The 24,334-nt window shown below is 38.7% G+C and overlaps 1 protein-coding gene across 2 annotated transcripts in view; it reads left to right on the top strand.

Annotated features, from left to right (window-relative positions):
• Positions 1-24,334, top strand: part of LOC136878205 (uncharacterized) — a 61,694-nt gene that overhangs the window by 22,457 nt on the left and 14,903 nt on the right. The window contains exons 3-4 of one of the 2 annotated variants that reach the window (XM_067152069.2): positions 62-273; positions 21,845-22,014. In XM_067152069.2, the coding sequence (XP_067008170.1) occupies positions 183-273; positions 21,845-22,014 (261 nt within the window). In that variant the 5' untranslated portion in view covers positions 62-182. The remainder of the gene's footprint in view (positions 1-61; positions 274-21,844; positions 22,015-24,334) is intronic. The other variant, XM_067152068.2, reaches the window with a different exon arrangement.

Genomic DNA, 24,334 nt, shown 5'->3' with positions numbered 1-24,334 from the left:
GACAGTGCATGTTTTTGACACATTGCCATCAATCACCTATGAATTTCTGCCCTCATTCCAGAGGAACCAAGTCATCCAGTGCTGTCCTTGATGGTTGCTCTCTCTACGATGTCCGCTTGTACACTGACATTGGTGGATGAAATGGGCTGTAGTGTGCGCTGCTGTCTTCCCCTTTGCCAGTGATGCTACCAAGTGATGGAACACTGTACTGTTTGCCCATGACTGTCTTCACAAGTCTAATGGTGGTCCTTGCACGGATGGAGAAAAATAAAAGTAAATCAATGTAGTACACCCACTCATAAATTATGGTATAGATCAGCAGATTTAACACTTAATAAATTTAACAGCAAAAATGATAAAACAATACATTATGTTACATCACTCAGTATTGCACAAAAATTCAGGATCTTTTTGCTGACGCAAAGATGAAAATCTTGGGGATAACGCTATACTCCACCATTTCATTATAAACATTGTGTTCAACACTGTAGCATTGGAGTGTTGATCTAACGTACTGCAGAGATGTCTACAATGCTTTTGCTGTGTCTGAACAAATAATCTCAGGCAGTGGGGCTAATTATATTGATCATAAATTAACCCTGTTAATCCAAACTATTGCCAATCTGAATAGACTTCAGTCCTTAGTTAGGACTGATAAGATTATGCTGTATGCTGTAAAACAAATCATGAAATACAAGTATTACAGTATTAATTTTTAGTACTTTGTAATTGATGAAAATTTGTAGTTGTTGATTAGTTCATTAATTTATTAAATTAACTTTTTATTTATTATTAACATCATTAAATACACTATTAACCACACACTAATGGGACATAACTGATCAATTGTAATCAGGTCTCCTTCCAAATATCTAACAAGGAAACTTGTGTGTACTTCTCCATTGTTATGTCTTTCTCAATGCAATCTTTAACACCATAATAGAATTCCAGTAGCCAGAGTTGTTTGTGCTAATGGCAAACTGCATGACATCACTAATGCGCTCAACAGCCTGTCCGTGGGGAAGTATTGTGGGCTGAATAAGTTGGCCATCTTTTCTTCTTCATTCTTTATTGCCTTCAGATCTGGAGTGAGTGACAAAATCACGATCACAGTAAATCAGTGGTGGAGGGCCCTTAGGGGCACAGGGGCACATGCCCTGTCAAGTTTTTGCGCTCAAAATGTCAGGAAATAATTTACAGTTTAGTTGGGCTACAGTCAAACAACACAATTATTTCTGCAAATATTATCGTGACAAAATGTTATATTCTTGACCAGATTATGGATTTTGGTAGGTATTTAAACCCACCATATCTTTAAGCAGGAAGAGAGGATACCTTTTGTATGTAAAGAGACAAGCTGTTGCTGTCAGCGCAGCAACGTCTACAGGAGCCCCACAAGTGGCAACCTGGCAGCCGAACTGGGCACCAGACCGTCTTGTGTGGTCCTGTATCCAAACGACGTGCCTTCTCTTTAGAACACATTATTTGAAGATGGTGAATGTCCATGACAGCTGCCGTGTTGTGTGGGGGAGGGAGCGACTGGGAGTGCTTTAGGTCGGGCACTCGGATCCTTGAGGACTTCTTCAACGCATGCGCATAGAGGAAATAACAGAAAACAAGAAATATCCACGCTTTACAAACATCAGTGTAGCCAATTCACCAGTTCTGTAACTAAAGTAAATCTAATAATTGTTTACTTAAAAAATGCATTCATATCATTCCTGCAGGGATTTTGTTGTATTCAGATGTCTGAATTATAAAAATAAATTATCTTAAATGAGGTTACCCTGTTTCTGTAGCTGATTACCCAAGAGACCAAAAATTAGCACAAGTAACATTTTGTTCTGGTGTTATATGCATTCTCATTTGTTCGGGGTGCTACTGAGAAGTTGCTAACAATAACATTGGGTGTGACGTATGAATTATTTTCAGTGTTGTTATAATTTGTGTATTTGTGTGCTTGTTTATTACAAAATGAAGAAAGTCAGTGAGTTAATTGGAAAGCAATTAAATTTTGAGACCAGAGTTCTTGCCAAGAGTGTAGGACTACCGCGACTTGATATGATTAATGTGCAGCAGACGGAAGTAAAAAATAGGAATTTCACCAGAAAATTTAATAGTGGCATGTATGCTAAAGCAAAATGTGGATGCAATGAGAGAAATTCATTTTTTCGTTTTCCTTGCATTCTATTTGGTGGTGACAATGCGTGCAGTACAACAGGTGTCAAAGATTTAAAGCATTTGAATTACAAACTGAAAAAACACAGTGAATAAAAGAAACATTTAAACAACGAAATGGATCTCGCACTTCTAGGTGAGCTGGACATAAGGATGCAAATTGATAGTGGCTACAGACTTTTTTCTTTGTGAACAGCATGAACATGTCAACCAGTGGCAACGCGTGACATTTTGAAAAGTGTTACCACACTACTCCTAAGAGTATGTTGTCACTCGCACCGCAGCAATTTTATGAGCAGTACAGATGTCATTTCGTAAAAGTGAAAGACTTGATCAATGATATTATTTTTGTATAAGATAAAATCATTTGAAAATGATGAAATGGCACATAGTATATTGAACACTAGTGAGCATCAAAATCATAGAGACTAGGAGTCTCCATTATGCACTAATCGAAAATAGTTCACATCATGAAAAACGTACGGCAGGCTACTCATGCACGCATAGACATCTATTCAAATGCTGACAATATGTTACTTTTTTCTTCTTTCTTTCTTAATCTGTTTACCCTCCAGGATTGGTTTTTTTCCTCGGAGTCAGTGAGGGATCCCACCTCTACCACCTCAAGGGTAGTGTCCTGGAGCGAGAGACATTGGGTCGGGGGATACAACCGGGGAGGATGACCAGTACCTCACCCAGGCGGCCTCGCCTGCTATGCTGAACAGGAGTCTTAGCGGAGATGGGAAGATTGGAAGGGATAGACAAGGAAGAGGGAAGGAAGTGGCCGTGGCCTAAAGTTAGGTATCATTTGCCTGAAGGAGAAGTGGGAAACCACAGAAAACCATTTCGAGGATGGCTGAGTTGGGAATCAAACCCACCTTACTCAGTTGACCTTCCGAGGCTGAGTGGACCCCGTTCCAGCTCTCGTACCACTTTTCAAATTTCGTGACAGAGCTGGGAATCGAACCGGGGACTCCGGGGTTGGCAGCTAAACACGCTAACCACTACACCACAGAGGCAGACCTGTTATTATTTACTACCTTATTATGCTCATCAATTTTCTTTCTGTAAGCTGTACTCAAACAGAACTCTATTCTGGATCTGGACCTTCCGAGCTGAATCATATCGGCAACAGCTTGAGCGCACATTTTGAACACATGCTGTACCAATGCAGTTAGATACATGTTGCTGTCATCACTTGCATATTATATACCTTGATGTTCAGAGCATGTTTGTTCAGTATTGTTTATTCTGCTGCATATTGTATCAATAACTATTGAAACAGACAAGGCAACAATTAAATTTATAAAGTGTTTGAATGCCAAATTGATACAAAGCTTTAAATTGACTAGACTACAATTATGACATTTTCAATTTAGTGGGCCTAGAGTAAAACGGAACGTCAAAATTGATGAGCAGACAGCCAGATGGCATCAAATTGAAATGTCTGCATATGGTAGCTGAGGCCATATGATTTTTTTTTTTTTTAAATGACATTTTCAAGAGGCAGTTGGAATTTTTTTTTTCTGTAGATTTAAAATTGCACTGACACAGATAGGTCTTATCACAACCATGGGATAGGGCAGGGCTAGAACTAGGAGGGGAACGACCTTGGCCTTAATTAACCCCTTCAGACCTGAATTATTTTTACAGGCACTAAAAATCATTTGGTTGTAATTTCCACCTTAAAATAGTCCAAACAATAGAAAAATTGTTTTTTTGAATATTTCAAAAAATTATTCGGAAATATGGCATGTCCATTGTAGTGGACATATGGTCTCAATAGTAACAGTTTGAACTGATTATAACTATACAAGTAGATTTGCATTATAAGTTATTTTAATTCAAATTATCTGACCAAAGTTTACAATATGGCATTATTTAATACATAACATAGGTTTATTATGTATTAGAAGTCTTTTTTCCTCATGATTCATCAATCTAAAGACTTTTCCTGTGGAAAGACATGAAGCAGTTGCGCTTCTTCACAAAGCCAAGATGGACATTACATTTGTCACAATACGCATGGGTTTTCCCTTTGCATCCGGTGTTCGTACATCGCACTGCTTCATCTTTATCATCATAATTGGGCATATGATCTGTCAAATCTCTCTGAATCTCAACAGTTGGTCGAACTTCAACCTTCTGCTTTTTCCCAGATGGCGGAGTTTTGATGTCACTGGAGCTGGGTCGACCTCGTCTTTGGAGATTTACTCATTTATTCATTTTGACTAGGACTTCTCCAATCCTCATTCTAAAATGCAGCAAGTGCAGGATCTTCTTGGATTGGATCCCATTCTTTTCACAATCACGTTTGTATTCAAGCCAGCTATTGATACAAGCCATATCAATTGCATGAAAGAACATGCGCATTGTCCATTTCCTTGATTTTATAAAAATTCTATAAAGTTCAAGAAGATGATCCATCTTGTCGACTCCACCCATGCTATGGTTATACAACTTTGCAATTTCTTGTCTCCTCACCATAATGTATTTCCTAGTTTTCTTGTCCCATTTCTGTACCTCATCTTCTTCACCAACTCCAACAAAGTTTGAGGCCAGTACTACAAATCTGTTATCAACCCATTTGCACAGCACAGTGTTTCCATCCCGGCTTTTCACCTAGTCATTATAGCCTCTCTCTTTCTTGCTTGCTTCTCTGATCACTTTCTAATACTGGTACATCCAAATCTGATAGGATACCATCTTCCAACAGGTCAAGAATTTTTTCTGCTCCTGATGGAGGTGAAGGATTGTAATATTCTGAAACAATGCAACCACATTGTTATTTTTATTATTAAAGGCAGCAAAGTTGTCCTTTGAAGTCGAACAGCATAAAAATTTAGTGATAAAATATATGCACAACAAACTTATCAAAACTCATGCTAGTCAAAAAAAAAGTTAACAGAACATGTAATTATGCATTGTTCAAACAAGAATGTATCATTCGCTGAATGACCGTAAAGTATAACATAACACAATGATACTCTGACTATAGTAAGTTACATAAAATAACACCTGAACAGTCACTGTAAGGTTATGTGTCTGCCACAGTGACAGCAACAATCGAGACGTAATGTCCATTATAGTGGACATCATATTTTGAAAACTCATCATATATTCTCAAGTGGTGAAGCAAATGAGGAATTACAACCAAATGTCTTTTTATATATTTCTAGCTTAAATACTGATAAAACAAAGGAAGATCTAGATCATTTAAGTACTCAGAATAGAAAGATAAACATAGCATACCTTCATTGCCTCTGGAAGGGGCAGCCATCTTGTACAGAATGTTTATTCCTGCAGTTCCAGCTGCCAACACTGGCTGCAGCACTATATATATGTTGAGTATACATGTGAGATGGACAAATAGTTTAAAACACTGCAGAAGTCATTTCATTGCAATTATAAGAGGGAATATGTTGTGTCCACTGTAATGGACACTGGGTCTGAAGGGGTTAAGGTACAGCCCCAGCATTCCCCTGGTGTGAAAATGGGGAAACAAGGAAAAACCAACTTCAGGATTGCTGATGGTGAGGTCTGAACCCACCATCTCTCAAATGTAAGCTCACAGCTCTGCAAAACAAACTGTGTAACCAACTTGCTTGGTGAAGTTGGAAAAATTACTAGGAAAAGGACATGCGTTTGGCTCATGCATGTGGTCCCCTATTTTAAAGATATGGGTGTGAGCATCATTGTTTGCATTAGTCACACATCATGCATTATAAACTTTCCTAGGTTCATATTCTGGCACCACTTTTACTTGTAGATAATGACAAACATAAATCTATTTACTTTTGCCGCACTGAGTGCCACAAGCCATTGTGTTAAAAAGTTAGGCATACAGTTGAAATTTAACAGAATTTCAATTCACATCTTCATTGTTGTTTATGGAGTAAGAGAAAATGGATGAATTTTGGGTGGATGTAATGAGTGTACCTATAGTCAGTGGACAGATAGTTTAATTCACATGGACAAAAGATTATTTCGGACAAATTTGACATGGACTTAAAAAACTGGATCTAATATCAGTTGACGCAAAAACTATGGATGAAGTGTTAGCGACTAAAAAAGTAGTGGACGAAATGTCCTCAAAGCCATTCTTCTTCTTTCGAATGGGCCACCAGAGGACCACGTGCCAATTTCAATTCCTTCTTCTTTGTTCTTTCCTTTTCTTCCAGTACGCTTTCATCTGTTCACTATGTTTCTTCTTTCTGTCTTCAGACCACTTTGAACCAGTCTTTTTTACTTTCCCACCTTGGAATCCTTCTATTTTCAATACTTTTTCCCGAAAGCCTTCTCTATTATTTATTTCTGTTGTTATATTGTTTTTTTCTAAATCCTTTCTTACTTCATTGACCCAGCTTGTCGTTGATTTCTTACCCCACAAATATCTGAAAATCTTGCTGGTTAATCTACTATCTTGCATTCGATATAAATGTCCAAAAAACATAAGTCTCCTTTTCCTCATTACATCTGATATATTTTCTATTTTTTTATATATTTCAGCATTACTTCATAATTTCCAACCTTCTGCTGTGTTTTGTGGGCCTAATATTTTCCTCATGATTCGCCTTTCTAGTATTTCTAGTTTATCTAAATTATAGTTTAATGCCAGACATTCGCTTGCATATAGGCATTCTGGCTTCACTACTGTGTTGTAATGCCTTATTTTTGCATTTTTGGATAGGCATCTTTTATTGTAGATATCTTTGGTGACACCATAAGCTCTCTCCATTTTATGTACCCTCTCCTCTACTGCAGATTTTTCTAAACCATTTTCTTGGATTATTTCCCCTAGATATTTGAATTTTTTTACCCTCTCTATTTGGCCAATATCTGTTTTCAGAAATTTTGGTGCATCCCAAATATTTGTTAAAAATTTTGTTTTTTCTGCAGAAATTCTTAAACCAGTTCTGCTGGCGATTCTTTCCAAGACATTTACTTGGGTTATAGCAGATGTCACATTTTCAGAAAGTATTGCAAAGTCACCTGCAAATGCAAGACAATTTATTTCGATCCTTTTGTTTCCTCTTCCTAACCTTATCGGTGAAATGTTGAGTTCAATAAGTTTTTCGTTCCAAATTCTCACCATTTTCTCTAGGACACAATTAAAAAGAATTGGGGATAGTCCGTCGCCTTGTCGTATACCAGTTTTTATTTTGAAAGGCTGTGATATCTCTCCCAGAAATATCACTTTAGAGACTGTGTCTGTAAGTGTTTCACGGATTAGATTTGCCAGTTTAGATTTTATGCCAAATTCTCGAATTATTTTATATAGAGTTTCTCTGTCAACAGAATCAAAAGCCTTTTTGAAATCTACAAACATGACTACAATGTCCTTTGAATTAAGTATCCTGTGGTGAATTATTGACTTAAGATTTAATATTTGTTCTGAACATGATCCTTTCCTGAAACCACCTTGATATTCACCTAAATGATTGTCTAGTGTTGTTTCTACTCTGTCTAATAAAATCTTGGAAAATATTTTATATGCCACTGCTAATAAAGATATTCCTCTGTAGTTATTAATGTCCTGTTTATTACATTTTTTGTGGAGTGGATGTATCAAGGTAGCTCATTTGCTATGTTTGGCAAGGACCACTTCAAAAGTTCCGCTGTAATAGAATCTTCTCCGCTAGCTTTGTTGTTTTTGAGGGTTTTAATTACTTCTTCAATTTCTTTTATAGTTGGTGGTATGTCTTCTTCCAAATTTTCATCAGTATCTTGAAATTCTAATTTATGACTTGGTTCAGGACAGTGCAAAAGTTGATCAAAATATCTTGCTAATATCTCACAATTTTCAGTATTGCTTAGTCCAATTCTGCCATTTTCATCCTTGAAACTAACATTATTATTATTATTATTATTATTATTATTATTATTATTATTATTATTATTATTATTATTATTATTATTTACACACATAAGTACATTAATCATAATCTTCATACATAGACAGGTACAAAAACAATATTAAAACACTGAGACAATCAACAGTTCAAAAGATGATTTCGCAAAATAATGCCCAGATTGTCAATCTACTGTATGGTCTGCACTGAAGCTGTCATAAATTATTTCACAGGTCCAGAAAATTCCCTTCTCTCACACTCAGTGACATTGGGACTGATTGTCTGCTCCACCTCACCGCAATCGCAACTAGGGGAAGATAGCAAGCCTCACTTGTGAAGAGATAATGCACATCATCCATGGACGGTTCGAACCCTGCTGATGGCAACCATACTTTTCTGTGGCAGATCAAAAGCAGGAGGAGAATGGTGTTCATTAAATGGAGGCTGCCACTCTTGAGAAACTTCGCTGCATCAATCATTGGGCCATTAATTTGCAGCACTAAAGTTGCTTTAACAGAACTCTCGTACTGTTTGAATCAGTGGGGACGTAGACTTCATTTAAACCCAGCAGGTTTACTACTATGGATAGGAAGAGACTGGTTCATTTTAATATTTTAGTACTCTCAGACCAAGTTCTTAATTCTCCTTTGTCTAAGAGGTTTAATGTGTCTGAGTACACGCAGACAAAAAAGAGAGGTGTGCCAGAGATAATCCGCATGGTTTGGTTCAGGGCATCAGTCTTCCGAACATGTGAGCTGTTCATCCATACTGTGGAATCACATTCCACTGCTGAATAAACCAGCCCAATAGTTGAAGTGTGAAGCATGGAAACAGAGGCTCCCCATGTAGAGCCAGCAAGTTTGTAAAGAATGATGTTCTTGTTCAGCATTGTCAGTTAGATGTTTACAGCAAGACAAAGTTTGATCAGAGTAACTTCAAAGTACTTGGGATGAGAGTTGTGAGGTAGAGGAGCCCCAATGAGTGACACATTTCAAGTAGTTTTTGACTGCCTATTGATTAGATGAAAGAAACAGGTCTCTGTTTTGCTGTTGCTGGGAGTCACACTTTTTTCTACAATATGTACTCAGAACAAACAGGTCAGTGTTTATATTTCCTCCTATCTCATCCACTGAGGTGTGTTCAAAAGCAAGTGCTAGATCATCGCCATATACAAACTGGCAAGAGAAGGTAGCTGGTATGTCTGTGATGTACAAATTAAACAACAATGGTGAGAGTACAAATCCTTGAGGGTGCACATTATTGATTTTGAGTTTGCTATACTTATTGTCCATTACAGCCTGAAACTTCCTGTTTGACAGCATATTGTTTAACAGCTGTGTCATTAACTTGCATCCTGTTGGTTTAAAGAACTTATACTGGTATACAACTCTATCTCTCCAAACTCTATCATGTGCTGCTGTGGGGTCTACGAACACAGCTTCACACTTCAATCATTTCTCGAAGCCTGACTCAGTGTAAGTTATCAATACTAGAACTTGGTCTTCACAATTTCGATGTGGTCTAAATCTGCCTGTTCAACTGGAACTGATTCTATAAAGAAGTTATTCTAATAGTTTATAATAAACACCCAATAGGGCAATTGGCCTATAACTTTCAGTGTGATCAACAGGCTTCCCTGGTTTAAGGAAGGCTGTACACTTGAACTCTGGAGGAAGTTTTCTGGTAAGTACAATGTTAGAAATGTGTATTCCATCCATACCTGGAACCTTCCCATTTCTCATCCCTTTCAGGGCTACCAGAACATAATCTGTGAAAGGAGTGAAGGATGTCAAAGTACAGTGTCTTTTTACAAAGGATAATTCTCATCTTATTAACTTCGTATGGTGCACATCAGGTTTCGCTTTTGACAATCCAGCAATATGACTGGTGACTTGATTAGGTGTAACTGCCCATTTGGGTTGAGGAGTACCCAGCTTCTTCAAAAGGCCTTTCTACTGGAATGCTTGAAGTTCATGGTCTGTATAGATTCAGTCCACCTACACTGTCTGACTTCATCTAAAGCATGAAGGAAGTCATCAACAACATATCCTCCATTCTTCAGATGTTCATTGTACAGCTTGTAACAAGCATCATTCCCACCTGGTATACATTCTTTCCTCACTCCTCTGGGAATATACTTCTTAGCTGTTTCAAGTATGGCATTCATAAACCTACAGTTATTATTTGCATATGGTGGGATCCATCTTATATTACTGTCAATATCACTTGAGTATTTTTCTCAGTTAGGCTGATTCTCCACGAGCAGGTAAAACGCCGCTGTTTGCCCGCCTGACCGCTCAAAACTTTTGCCTATTCTACACGAGGGGTTGAATTGACGCCTGTAAACAGCGCCAAAAATGCCGGCGACACGCACAACCATTCTCCACCAGCGATGAACCTGCCATACTATAATGATAGATGTCGTACAAATAGGTTGTGTTGTCAGAGCTGTTCAACTACAGTTATTAGCAATATTAAAAAAGAGACCTTGTAAGAAAAGACGTTGGTGGACTCACCCTGCGTTATCGAATCGGCTCACCACTGGACAATTTCATTTAACGTTTTGCGAACACAGGAGCTATCCGGAAATGTTTTTCCAATATTATAAAATGTCAGTTGCTTCATTCGATGAGCTGTTTGAACTTATTAAGGTGCTGAGCTGTTTGAACTTATTAAGGTTCATATGACTAAACGAGTGAAATGCTAGTTTAGGAAAAGGCCTGAAAATTAATTCTCAAATATTTATATTATTAGTGGTCTTATCGACAAAATTACATAACTCAAGTTGTATAGAATTAAATTTCCGATCATTTATGTTTCATACATGTTTACCGTACCAGCTATGATACCAGAGACGTTCATGAATTTGTGTTTTTGTTGCCAAGTCCATATCAACGCCGCACCACAGGAGAAAATGGGTTAACATAATATAATGAAAATAATTGCAATTTAGGGAAAGGCTCCTAGAACTTATTTTTTAAATACCTACAATACGTTATTGGTCCTATCGAAAAGTACTGCGTAACAAAAGTCAGAGAGAATACAATTTACGATCATTTACGTTTTATTGCCAACGGCCGTAGCCATGTTGAAACATCGGATCCCGTGAGATCTCCGAAATTAAGCAACATTGGGCGTGGTCAAGATTTGGATGGGTTGCCATGCGCTGTTGGTGGGGAGTAAGGGAATGGAGGAACGGAAAGGAACTGGCCACGCTACCACACGTAAACTCCGGCTCAGGCACACCTCTGCGGAGGTTCGAACCTGCCTTCGGGCAGAATATGCCCTTACCTTGTGTGTTTTATTCAGTTTTACTGCACCGACTATGATAAGAGTGGTATTTCAGAGTCGAAAGAAAACTAAGTGTGAGGGCCTACAATATCGAAAGCGCATAACATTCATCAACAATAACATTATATTGACCATTGTTTGTTGTGATGTTCTTTGTCTCTTATGCTGCCACTCAACTCCGATAGATGGGATTACTGCTGCGTATAGAGTATAACAGCCTGACTGAGTATTGGCGGGAAACAGCTGGGGAGTTAGAAAACCTTCTTCTTTAGCATTCCATTCATCTGGTTCATACATTTCCTGATACTACTAGTATGTAACACATCGGTTCATCATAGTATTCCAGCTATTCAATCCCTACTAGTGTTGGCTACTGAATGCATGATTCGAAGCAGTGTATCGATTCATTCAAGTGTCCGAGTGAATCGATTCACAGGAACGGCGAGATCACGGCATACGATTCAGCTTACTCCCGGCGGACAGTGCTGAGTGGCACACTCACTGGACGTTGACGGGGAGCCGAGCTTCCGCTGCAGCGAGTCAGTGAATCATGGCACATCGAAAGAATCGTGAACGAGCGCGGCTCAGTGAGACACATGATACACACGGCTCCTTATCGGCTCACTGGACACGCGGAGAACCGAGCTTCCGCTGCAGCAAGACATACAGTGAGCCATGGCACACGTAAAGAATCGTATGCTATAATGGACTCTCGAGCTCAGCTCATTTGAAAATAATACCCATTTGCATTCACTGTCCTCTTCTTACAGGGAGGTTTAAGTAATAGATGGATTTATTTGCAGTGTTAAAAAGGTAGTCAAAACATAATTCTGAAGTAACTAGTAAGTAGGTAGGTCAGTTTATTAGTTTAATGAATCTTAGTATTATAACTTAATTGACATTTGACAATTAAACTCGACTCTAGCCTGCCCTATGACTATGAGTCATGCTCATGACCACTCAAAAGTACCTGTTTTATATTGGGAAGAACGGCTCAGTATTTTCTCAGTTCATATGTCACATCGTTGCACAAGACTTCAATCATATGTGGACAGACGCAATAACAGTATGTTGAATGAGAAAACCAGCGGGCTACTGTACATCTCAGGTAGCCTATACAAAATATGACGATTTAAAAAAATCCTCAGCTGATAGAAAAATACATATTTTCAAAAATGACTGAGTGAGTTGTCGTGCGGTTAATATTGCGTGGCTATGCGCTTGCATTCGGGGGATGGTGGGTTCGAATCCCACCGTCGGCAGCCGTTAAGATGGTTTTCCGTAGTTTCCCCATTTTCACACCAGGAAATTCTGGGACTGTACCTTAATTCAGGCCATGGCTGCTACCTTCCTAATCCTAACCTTTCCCACCCTGCGTCACCGGAAACTTTCGATGTATTAGAGTAACTAGCATTTTTTCTAAGAAAGGAGTTCATAGTATGAAGACCAGATGGCAGCTGCGAGCACTGAATGCTGTAGCTGCTGTCTTACCAGCACATACTACACAGATGCAGTAGGAGCGGTGACCAATGAGCCGTGAATCGGATCACTGTATCGATTCAGTAACGTGAACGGAATCAAATGAATCGATTCAATAAAATGAATCGGATGTCCCATCACTAATCCCTACTCTGACGCGCTGTTTTGAATGAGCAATGTGCGCATTTAAGGCAGAGGCTCACGTAGTAGTAGTAGTAGTAGTAGTAGTAGTAGTAGTAGTTCTTCCGCTTCACTTTTAATAAATCTATATTCATTTTATTCCAAATTAGCAGTGAAGAGGGGCCTGGCTTTGAGCTTCCCCCGCCTGTGTAGAGAATTGAGATTTTCCGATTCAGAGTAGTAAAAGGGCATAGTTTCTGCCCTGGGACTCTCCACTATTCGAACCCTCCCCCCCCCCCCGGCCGAAAAAACTAAGAGTGTTCACGGATCACGGCTGTCTGCGGCTTGGTCGTTCCAGCTCTGAAAATTTGGATTGTTAGATCGGAAGCGTAGTACTGTTTGTTAAAAGTGAGAAAATGTATTGTTTTTCATTTGATTGAGTATTTCATATGAAAACATTCCTTGTAATCGTGTCATTCCTACTGACATCATTGTAATGACGTATGTTCATTTCAGTTGGGAAAATGACTAAGACAGTCGTTTTGAGGATATAAAAAGGCAGGTGGAGATTGAGTGTCTGCCATTGTAATGCTCGCCAACTTGATTGTGACTGATAGTAGGCAAGCGGGCCTACCGTTACAATGAATATTCCCTAACCCAGTCTTCATATGAGAAAAGACGTTTGGTGACTTCCCCGTCGTGTTTCTAGGGTAACGTTAAGAGCTATGCAATTTAATACAATCTTGCTCACAACACGTACACTACCTAACCTAGAATTCTGTATACAATGTAGAATTCCGTAGCAAAGCACAGGTACATCAGCTAGTAAAGAATATACTACACTTCAGGCAGTTCCTATCGTGCAACAGGAGCGGGTGAACTGCTCACTGCCGCCACGTAGAGTATGATGATATAGATGTTGTTTCCCATAGGGAATCTGAAATATTTGTCCTGAATGAGCAAATTTATAATACCAATATAGATGGTCCGTTATTGGACATTATAAATTTTCCAGCTAGCTCATTCTTGGTTGCCAGCGTTTCGCCCTCGTGTGCTAGGGTGGGCTCATCAGTTGGTACCCAGCACACCTACCAATACGCTGGCTAGTGCATACCGTGGAGGCCACTGCGTAGGCTAACTGGAGCCACCGGCAGTGCCAATGCACTAAGAGACTTTGTCTCATCACTAAAAATTGATGCCTGCTTGGCCATCAGATGATATAGATGTTGTTTCCCATAGGGAATCTGAAATATTTGTCCTGAATGAGCAAATTTATAATACCAATATAAATGGTCCGTTATTGGACATTATAAATTTTCCAGCTAGCTCATTCTTGGTTGCCAGCGTTTCGCCCTCGTGTGCTAGGGTGGGCTCATCAGTTGGTACCCAGCACACCTACCAATACGCTGGCTAGTGCATACCGTGGAGGCCACTGCATAGGCTAACTGGAGCCACCGGCAGTGCCAATGCACTAAGAGACTTTGTCTTATCACTAAAAATTGATGCCTGCTTGGCCATCAGATGATATAGATGTTGTTTCCCATAGGGAATCTGAAATATTTGTCCTGAATGAGCAAATTTATAATACCAATATAAATGGTCCGTTATTGGACATTATAAATTTTCCAGCTAGCTCATTCTTGGTTGCCAGCGTTTCGCCCTCGTGTGCTAGGGTGGGCTCATCAGTTGGTACCCAGCACACCTACCAATACGCTGGCTAGTGCATACCGTGGAGGCCACTGCGTAGGCTAACTGGAGCCACCGGCAGTGCCAGTGCACTAAGAGACTTTGTCTCATCACTAAAAATTGATGCCTGCTTGGCCATCAGATGATATAGATGTTGTTTCCCATAGGGAATCTGAAATATTTGTCCTGAATGAGCAAATTTATAATGCCAATATAAATGGTCCGTTATTGGACATTATAAATTTTCCAGCTAGCTCATTCTTGGTTGCCAGCGTTTCGCCCTCGTGTGCTAGGGTGGGCTCATCAGTTGGTACCCAGCACACCTAGCAATACGCTGGCTAGTGCATACCGTGGAGGCCACTGCATAGGCTAACTGGAGCCACCGGCAGTGCCAATGCACTAAGAGACTTTGTCTCATCACTAAAAATTGATGCCTGCTTGGCCATCAGATGATATAAATGTTGTTTCCCATAGGGAATCTGAAATATTTGTCCTGAATGAGCAAATTTATAATACCAATATAAATGGTCCGTTATTGGACATTATAAATTTTCCAGCTAGCTCATTCTTGGTTGCCAGCGTTTCACCCTCGTGTGCTAGGGTGGGCTCATCAGTTGGTACCCAGCACACCTACCAATACGCTGGCTAGTGCATACCGTGGAGGCCACTGCGTAGGCCACGTAGAGTATGATTCGCTGTTCTACCGCTAGCGGGAATAACGCCTCTGCTGGCGTTAGACCCGCCTGCCCGCTCGTGGACGCGTCCACCCGCGGCGTGCAAACGGCCCGTGTAGACAACTCTACAAATACCCCCATGGTTCTGTTCCGCAAGTGGGTTTGTAGCGGGCGAACAGCGGCGTTTTACCTGCTCGTGGAGAATCAGCCTTTGCCTTATCAAAGTTCCAGCATGGAAGCGCTGAAGATCTAATGAGTAGTATCTGGATCCTGCTGTTCTATGCTCACTGTGAGGGAAGTTAGTGAGCACTTTACATAAAACTGATAAATTATGTCCCAAGTGATCACTAGAAACAAAGTAAAAATCAGAATTGGTTTCACAGTTCCATCTCCTTGACTTGAATGTACATGTATCTTCAGGATCATAGATGAGCTGCATGTTGTTTAGTTCTGCCCAGTTTGTGAGTCTTTCTCCACACCAATCATTATTCCGATATCTCCATTGAGTATGGTGGCTGTCAATGTCGCCCACATATACCGTAGGATGAGAAACAGGTTGTGAGAAGAGAGTCAGGCCACAGTGTGGCTACTCCAACCACTACTCTTATACCTTCATATCTTCCACATAATATAAATAACATTTGTTTGAGCGCCAGTTGCTTTTTTAAGAAAAACAACAAAATTCGGTAGAGCATACCTCTTATATCAATTATCTCAAAGGCGTGAGGTGATAAACTCACATATCTGGCAATATACAGGGATATGGATCAGGACAATATTAAATTACTGTTGCATTTCCACAATTGAGGATTGTACATGGAACTGGAATCACTTATTATAATTAAAAATAAAACTGAGTTTATGACTAAATTTACGTCACAATGAACAATCATTTACGTCTTTTAATTTAACAAAAGAAATATATCGTGAGATTTGCGGTACAAAGAAAAGGAAAATTTAATCTAAACAAAAAAAGCTATTGGCATGAACTTGAAGTGAGATGTGATATCGCTGCTGATTACACTCTTCTTCATGTTATGAATGCATAACATGTCTGATGCTTTAATTACCTGTTGTCTGCATACACCGCTGTTGAACTTGAAATTCTTGGGAAAACCTGTGAGCTGAAGTCGGGAGCCGTCTGTTGTAATCTTCTTATATAACAAGGAGTTGGCCTACATACCATGTACGCGTGTAGGGAGCTCCAATGTAATTACGTCCACTCAATATATTTTAAATAATTGGAAAATATTATTGAAACATCTTGTGAAGTCCATCCTCACAAGAAGATGATGTTTCTTTATCAGCATAGTACCCGTCTCTGCTCGGATACAACCACCACTTGTAGACTTCCTCGATGATTACCTCTTCAAACACAACTCTTAGCTCTGACCATCACACTAAGACCACTTCTTCCATTTGATACATCTGACTTTTACATATGATCTGCACGATATCAACTGCTTATGAACTGAGTACCATCAACTGAATAGATATGATGAACTGAGTACCTCTCCCTACCGTAGCATCACCTTATATCCCCTCGCGATGACGACTCATCTCCCCACTCACTGTTCATCCCTTCCACTTCCACATACAGTAGCTGGCGAATACTGACACTTGTTACAAGTGACTATTCTCATTTCACTGCCTCAGCCACACCGTTATAATACTAGAAGTCGAAAACCCAGTCAAGCTAGCGTTGCTGTAACAACCTGACGTACTTAATACGCTCCGTACGAGTAAGTACCGCATTAGCCATCTTTGACGTACGGGAAGTCTCTTGTACAGTACGGTATTATTAACATACTTTCTTCTACATTTTGTTTCAGAAAATCCTGAACATTTCTTCCAACACATGTTTCAACGGAATTATATATCAGCTTGACTATCTTTTAGATCCATTCGACTCCCATAATTTCCGAACTCCGCTAGCTTTGACATACGTTTTATCACAAGCATCGCCTCTACAGAAGTTCCATTTTCTTCTTGACTTTCAGATATCCCAATCATATACATTTTAAACTTGTTTATTACATTCACACTTCCGTTTTAAATAACTGAAAGTGATTTTACCACCTTGGATTCAACTTGGGAATTGAAGAAACATCCCCCTTTGATGATTGTTTTTATACTCAAGGCTTTCACAGTCTTAATGATATTATAAAAATATGGATCCATTTTAGTTTTAGACTCTCAAAATCTCATGTTTAATCACGTTTTAATCTTCAAACTGTTAATTTCACTCTCTTTTAACATCCTTTGGTGCATTATCGTTGTTTTAGATGTTATTGTATAATGTTTTACGAAACCATTTTTCAACATTTTAACCTATAATTTATAAGTATATGTATTATTATTATTTTTTAAGATTGATATAGGCTGATGATGCCCCTAAGGAGGGTGAAACATGTACCTTTGACTTTTATGTATTATATATAAAAAACATTTGACCATATGAAATAGTGGATCATATTGTATTGTATTGAACAGGTGGACTTATAATATTGTAATAATACTTGAGACATACTGACACTTGGTCGCAATCACGTGTCCACGCACTGATGTCATCAGTCAAGTGTCGTCTAAGCGTACCCAAGCGGTCCGAGAATGACTATGCCGAATGCGTCACCGGGAAATCTCCTTGCACAGTTAAACATAGCCTCGATTGCAAAATACTATGCCAGCTCATCTAGCCAAAGTTACAAGCCACAGCATGACGATATGAAACCAACAAATCTCACTTACTACAATACAGAATAATTACAAACATATTCACTTAACCTATGATGAAATACAATAATATACGTGATACCTAATTATTACAGTCTAAATGATGAGAAACAGAATATATAAATCTAATGAATCGGGTTAATAATGATAATAATAATAATAATAATAATGATAATAATAATTACAGAATGGAGTCTGTAACCCTGTTGTACGGTTACAACAGGACTATTGGAAGTTAATAGATATTCACAGTTTTCATGTTATTCATCTCCATTATGATGGTAGAAACATCATCATCATTATTATTAGTTGAGATCAGATTAGCATTGGTAAGAGAATTATAAACATAAGTTGCAGTATCATAAGACTGGTGGAAGTAACACCAACTAATGACTTGGAGGATTCTCGGATTGGTCCCAAGGGCTTGGTCAGTTGGCTCTGAAAAGAGCTGTTACCTTGTGTCATGATCTGTTTGTGTGTTATATGCCAAGAGATCTCAAGAGATAGTCTGGCAGCCAAGTGCTGACATTCAGTTCAGTCCTGGTACTCGAATCCAAGTACCTATGCCGGGGCACAACGAGCACGAATCAGCTTCCCCATGAAAGAAATTATGCTGGTAATGAAATGAGAAAGGTGAACTATTGATTGAAGACAAATAACAATAGATGGAAAAATTATTTCAAAACAATAAAGACATTTCAGATAAAATAAAATACCCAAGTACAATTATACAATAAAAAAGCACCTAGAAAGAAGAACCCTATTGTAAGGAAATTACAGGCAGGGATGGGAAACGGAACCTCGCTGAGCAAAGTAAAACTACGGAATATTTAGAAAAGTATCGCCACATAAAGAAAGAGTCTGTAATGCATTGACAGAGAATATTGCACTTGATGTTGCAACAGTCAGACATCGTGATGCTTCAATTGCAAAACTAGTATGAACTAATCAAGCATAGTACTTGCACCAAATGCACAAAGTTACGAGAATATATGATGGCTTGAATAGAAACGGGAAGTGCCAGATCCAGAAAGGTTCTCGGAAACCAAGTCCCAACAAATATTGTCTTTGCTCACCAAGTGTCTCCAAATAACAAATCCTGGGTGCAGGATGATAAAAAGGCCTGACTAGCATGGCAAGATGTTTAGTACTCCACACACACCACAGTCAAGACTGGACTGAGGAAGGACGGAAAGTCTCAGTGTATATAGGGCATGTGGGAGTTTCTGGAGAAAGTTGGCAGAAAATGACATATTCGTGAGGTGCCAATGACACTGTGTGCAAAGAGACAGAGGCATACGGCTTTCAGTAATATGACAGGCAGCAGTGCAAGGTGTTAGTAGTATGGCTGCGATGTAGAAGTCGACGACAAAGGTAAATGAAGTACCATGTAGATTTCTAGGGGAATGTTACAGCAGATTTCAGTGACTTTTTTCCCATTGTCTGACCCAATCTTGAATTAAGGGGATATCTTTCTCTGGAGTAGTTTTTAATTATTGTGTTGCACTTTTTTTTAAATGATCCATCAATATAATATGACCTCTTCCTCAAAATTTCATAGTCTTGGAATAACCCATTTTAAAAATTATTTTTTATTGGTTTGCTTCACTGGTTGTAGATATGCTTTTCACAGAGAATGGTTGCAGTGTATTTGTCAAAAATATTTCATAGATGAATTCTAATTTCAGAAGATTTATATTTCCCAAGAGTTGAGTTTGTATTATGTGCTCCTGATGTCACAAAAAGAGTTGGGAAAACTCTGCAGTCAGTGTTGTTTTTTTTTTTTTTTTTTTTTTTTTTTCTCATATCTGAATGACCTTGCAATCTCTTCATTATTCTTTCTGTTGTATCATAATTTATACTTTCTTATCCCTGGTGATAACCACTATTTAAACTTTAACCTATCCCTCATTATGACTTCATAAATTACATACAAACTTTGAATTTCCACAATTATGGGGTATTGTAACTTCCTAGAGTTCAACACTTCTCTCCAGTTCTCTGTGTTTGCACTGATGAATTTACAGGTTCAGTATTTTATTATTTAATGAAATGCATACAAACTGTAAAAGTACATCACTGCTTCATGCTTTGCTATATTGAATAACTGAATTCTCTCTCTTTCTGTATTCGAGGATGTGGTATCTACCAACTAACAAGCCACATTATGCACATCCTGGGCCAGGTAGATGGTGCCCTTTCATCTTGCAGATTTTATGGTGGTAACCATGCACCACCAGAGAGTTCACAAAGTGTTGGAGTTCTTGATCTGTTTCCGTCCAGGATCAGTCCATCATAGCCTCTGTTGAAGAAAATTCCAGCTATATGTCCCTCCGCTAATCCTCTCTCTGTTTTAGTAGTCTCTTCCAGCATAAGGTGGCTTGCAAGTTCAATATGTATTGTAAATCCTCGACTAAAAATATCTCCTTAGCAAGTTCATAGACAAGTCTGGAGCACGTATAATATGATACACCAATGGCAACTTTTAAGAAACATGCTTTCACGGCTTCTAAGTTATGAAAGTCAGAGATTGTCAGTTCTCCCACGTTATCTCAATCCCATATGTGAGGATAGGAAATACTTTGGTACTGAAAAGTGATATGGCTGTTTTTAGGGTGAGTGTGGAAAGCTCTTTAATATCAAATACGGCCTTAGTAGCTGCTGCTGCTGCTGTGCTGCTGCTCTTGATTTTGTATGTAGTCTGAAGGATCTCATTGTAGTCTGTAGTGTCACGCCCAGATATTTGAAGGAATTTACTAATTTGAGTGGTTTGTTTCGTACTAGAATGCGATCTTCCATTCATATATGCCTGCCCTTCCGGAATATCATTTGCACAGTTTTATCCATGTTGATAGTTAATTTGTTTTCCTCTGCCCAAATTTGTAGTGCATCAAGAGCTTTCTGTAGTTTGGTTTTATCATCGGATTCAATAACTATATCATCAGTGTAGATGTACAGTATATTGCATATTAAAAATTTCATTTTGGTTCTGTATTGACGTCACTAAACATGTACAAATGCAAATACATGTAGATGTATATCATCGTTGACTCTGTCTACAGCCTTATTTTTTAGATAACATCATTATACAAAATGGGACTGAGGGGATCACCATGTAGCACACCATTTGTTTGCAGTATTTCCTTTGATAAGGTCACGTTGTTGGAAACTTCAAGTATTGTAGTAACCTCTAGAATATTGTGAATAAGAGCTGTCAGCTCAACATTCTCTCTTTCAGAGATTCCAATTTGAATGCCCTGATGTTTCTGTCGAGCATGTCAAAAGCCTTAGCAAAGTCCATAAACACTGCATGAAATTTTCCACGTGGAAATCGTAACATGTCTTCTGTGTCTTCAATCAAGTTATTAACTGCTTAAAGGGTGTTTTGTCCTGTTGTAAAACCTAATTGTTCATCTGGAATTTTGGGCATAACTTCTCTACTGATTCTATTTGTTGAGTTTGGTCAGTACCTTAAAGAGACTATTTTCTAAGGCTGTTCCTCTATATAAGTTCGGGTCATTGACATAATACCTTTAGTATGGAAGATCCCCATTGTACTGGTATACTACCCATTTTGAGGTATAGGTTCATAAGCTCAGTGACTTCTAGGAACATGGCTTTGGTTGTGATTTTAAGATGTTCATTGAATATCCCATTCAGGCCAGGAGCCTTGTTGTTTTTCAAGCTCATTATTGTTTCATAACTCCAGCCAAAGTGAATAGGTTAGTATTTAGGTTCAGTATTTTAAATCATAATAGCAGTGGTTGAGCTCTCCTTCCAGGCTCTAGATAGAATTTCATCTCCTAAGAATTTCTTCCTTTTGGTTTTCAGGAAAGCGACGAGAACTCTTGGAACAGTTCTTTTGGGAGCAAATGGCAAATGAGGTCCTACAAGACTTCAGTGAACCACATCCCATTGAGAAATACAGTAGTGAATACGACGGCAGTTTCAACATCCCTGACTATAAGCCAGCTTTGGATGCTTTTGAGACTGATTCTGATGTAAGTTCACCTCATATTCTTCTCAAAATATATTGACAGGCAGGAAATCAGTAGCTGGAAAGGAAAAGATAGTAATCACTTCTCTGAAAAATTAATATATGAAACCTTAATACTGAATAACCAACATGCCCATTATAATATTCATAACTATTCTAATTTCTAAGAGCATAATAGTGTACTATATATCTCAAAATCAGAAAGATTTTTTTTTTCCTAAGAAATAAGCTGTGTATGCCTAATTGAAAAGTTCTCAAAGTACTGCAGTTAAAAAGTGCTGGTAAAAACAAATGTGTTCTGTGATGCTTTTTCTGTTCTGTAGAGTCCGGCTCCATGGCTAAATGGTTAGCGTGCTGGCCTTTGGTCACAGGGTTCCTGGGTTTGATTCCCGGCAGGGTCGGGAATTTTAACCATAATTGGTTAATTTCGCTGGCACAGGGACTGGGTGTATGTGTTGTCTTCATCATCATTTCATCCTCATCATGATGCGCAGGTCGCCTATGGGAGTCAAATCAAAAGACCTACCTGCATCTGGTGAGCCGAACTTGTCCTCGGACACTCCCAGCACTAAAAGCCATACGCCATTTTGTTCTATAGATGAGGTTTGTATTTTCATGTTCTTCCTCATCTTGTCTTAATCCAAATCTTTCTCTTGTGAGGCCTTCATTTTTTGGAAGTTCTTCTTCCTAATTGTTGTTAATAACCAAGCAGTTTTTTTCTCTATTCCTTTCTCTGCACACTACCATCACCTTACATCATTTACATTTAGCCAGAGGTGGTTGGTCTAAATCAGGCAGGGAGGGCTGCTTGTAGATACTTAAAATGGTACACTACAGGGGATATTCTGTAAATAAACTTTCTCCTACCAACATACACCATTAAGAAACCTCAGCTAATGTATTTAACTTCAACACCATTCTCTGTTACACTCCTGGTTTGATAGTGAGCAGATGCCACTGCATTTAGCTCATTAAAATGGCTAGCTTTGCTTCTTAAATAATGCAGGTTTAACATGCAGGTTCTTTCATCAGTTTATCATCATCAAGATTTCTTCACTCAGGTACCTTTTAAGACCCATTCAACTTATGCAAGATTTGAAAGATGTGTAGTGTTTTTTAAAGAACGGATGATAAGTGAGACTGCTACAGCCCACTGTTAAAAAGAGATCAAGGTAAATTTGCCCCTGAACGAGATTCACTGGTGCTAAGTATGCCTTGTGTTGTTCAGATTGTCTGTCAGCTGTTTACCTAATCTTTTCTTGGATAATTTCAAAGAATTTGAAAATTTATCGAACGTCTTCCATAGTAAATTATTCCAATCCCTAACTCATCCTCCTATAAGCGAATATTTGCCACAATTTGTCGTCTTCACTTTTGTTGCATTTCTGTTGATGTTGTATAACTGACTGCATTTTGTTTTTCATAATGTGTAATATACATCTATACAATCAAGCATGGTAAAAATTATATGAGGTTTCATTTGCTATTCCTTATACGAAATTGTTTTTTTTTTTTTTCTTCTTCTTCTTCTTCTTGGCCTTTTACCCAGTTTATTGGGGTCAGCACTTTTTGTAAATTTGACCCAGTTGTATGGCAGGATACCCTTCCCGATGCCAACTTTATGTGGAGAGATGTATTCTCTATTGCATGTCCATGTAGTGGTTGGTAGTATGGTATGCTGTTTGCAGATGAAGAGCTGTGTATTAAGATGAACAAAAATACCCAGTGACCAAGACAGAGGAATTAAGCATACACAGTAAAAATCTCTCGCCCAGCCAGGAATCGAACTAAGGTCCTACACTGGACATGTGAAAAATTATTAAACAATGTAGCTCCTAAATGAATTAACAGACTGTGCTACTTAAGATACTCAACACCTTTTATCAGTCATTTCGTATGCTACATTTCATGTAGGAGAAAATCACTGAACAGTGAAAAACAAATTACTGTAAACGTGTATCAATCAATCAATCAGTCAATCAATCACTACTGATCTGCATTTAAGGCAGTCGCCCAGGTGGCAGATTCGCTATCTGTTGTTTTCCTAGCTTTTTCTTAAATGATTGCAAAGAAATTGGAAATTTATTGAACATCTCCCTTGGTAAATTATTCCAATCCCTAATTCCCCTTCCTATAAACGAATATTTGCCCCAATTTTTCCTTTTGAATTCCAGCTTTATCTTCATATTGTGATCTGTCCCACTTTTAAAGACACCACCCAAACTTATTCGTCTACTGATTTCCTCCCACGCCATCTCTCCACTGACAGTTCAGAACATACCACTTAGTCGAGCAGCTCATCTCCTTTCTCCCAAGTCTTCCCA

This window comes from Anabrus simplex, chromosome 1 (assembly GCF_040414725.1).
Source record: "Anabrus simplex isolate iqAnaSimp1 chromosome 1, ASM4041472v1, whole genome shotgun sequence".
Taxonomy (NCBI): domain Eukaryota; kingdom Metazoa; phylum Arthropoda; class Insecta; order Orthoptera; family Tettigoniidae; genus Anabrus; species Anabrus simplex.
The sequence above is the reverse complement of the archived record's forward strand: the minus strand, read 5'-3'. Positions and strand labels throughout refer to the sequence as shown.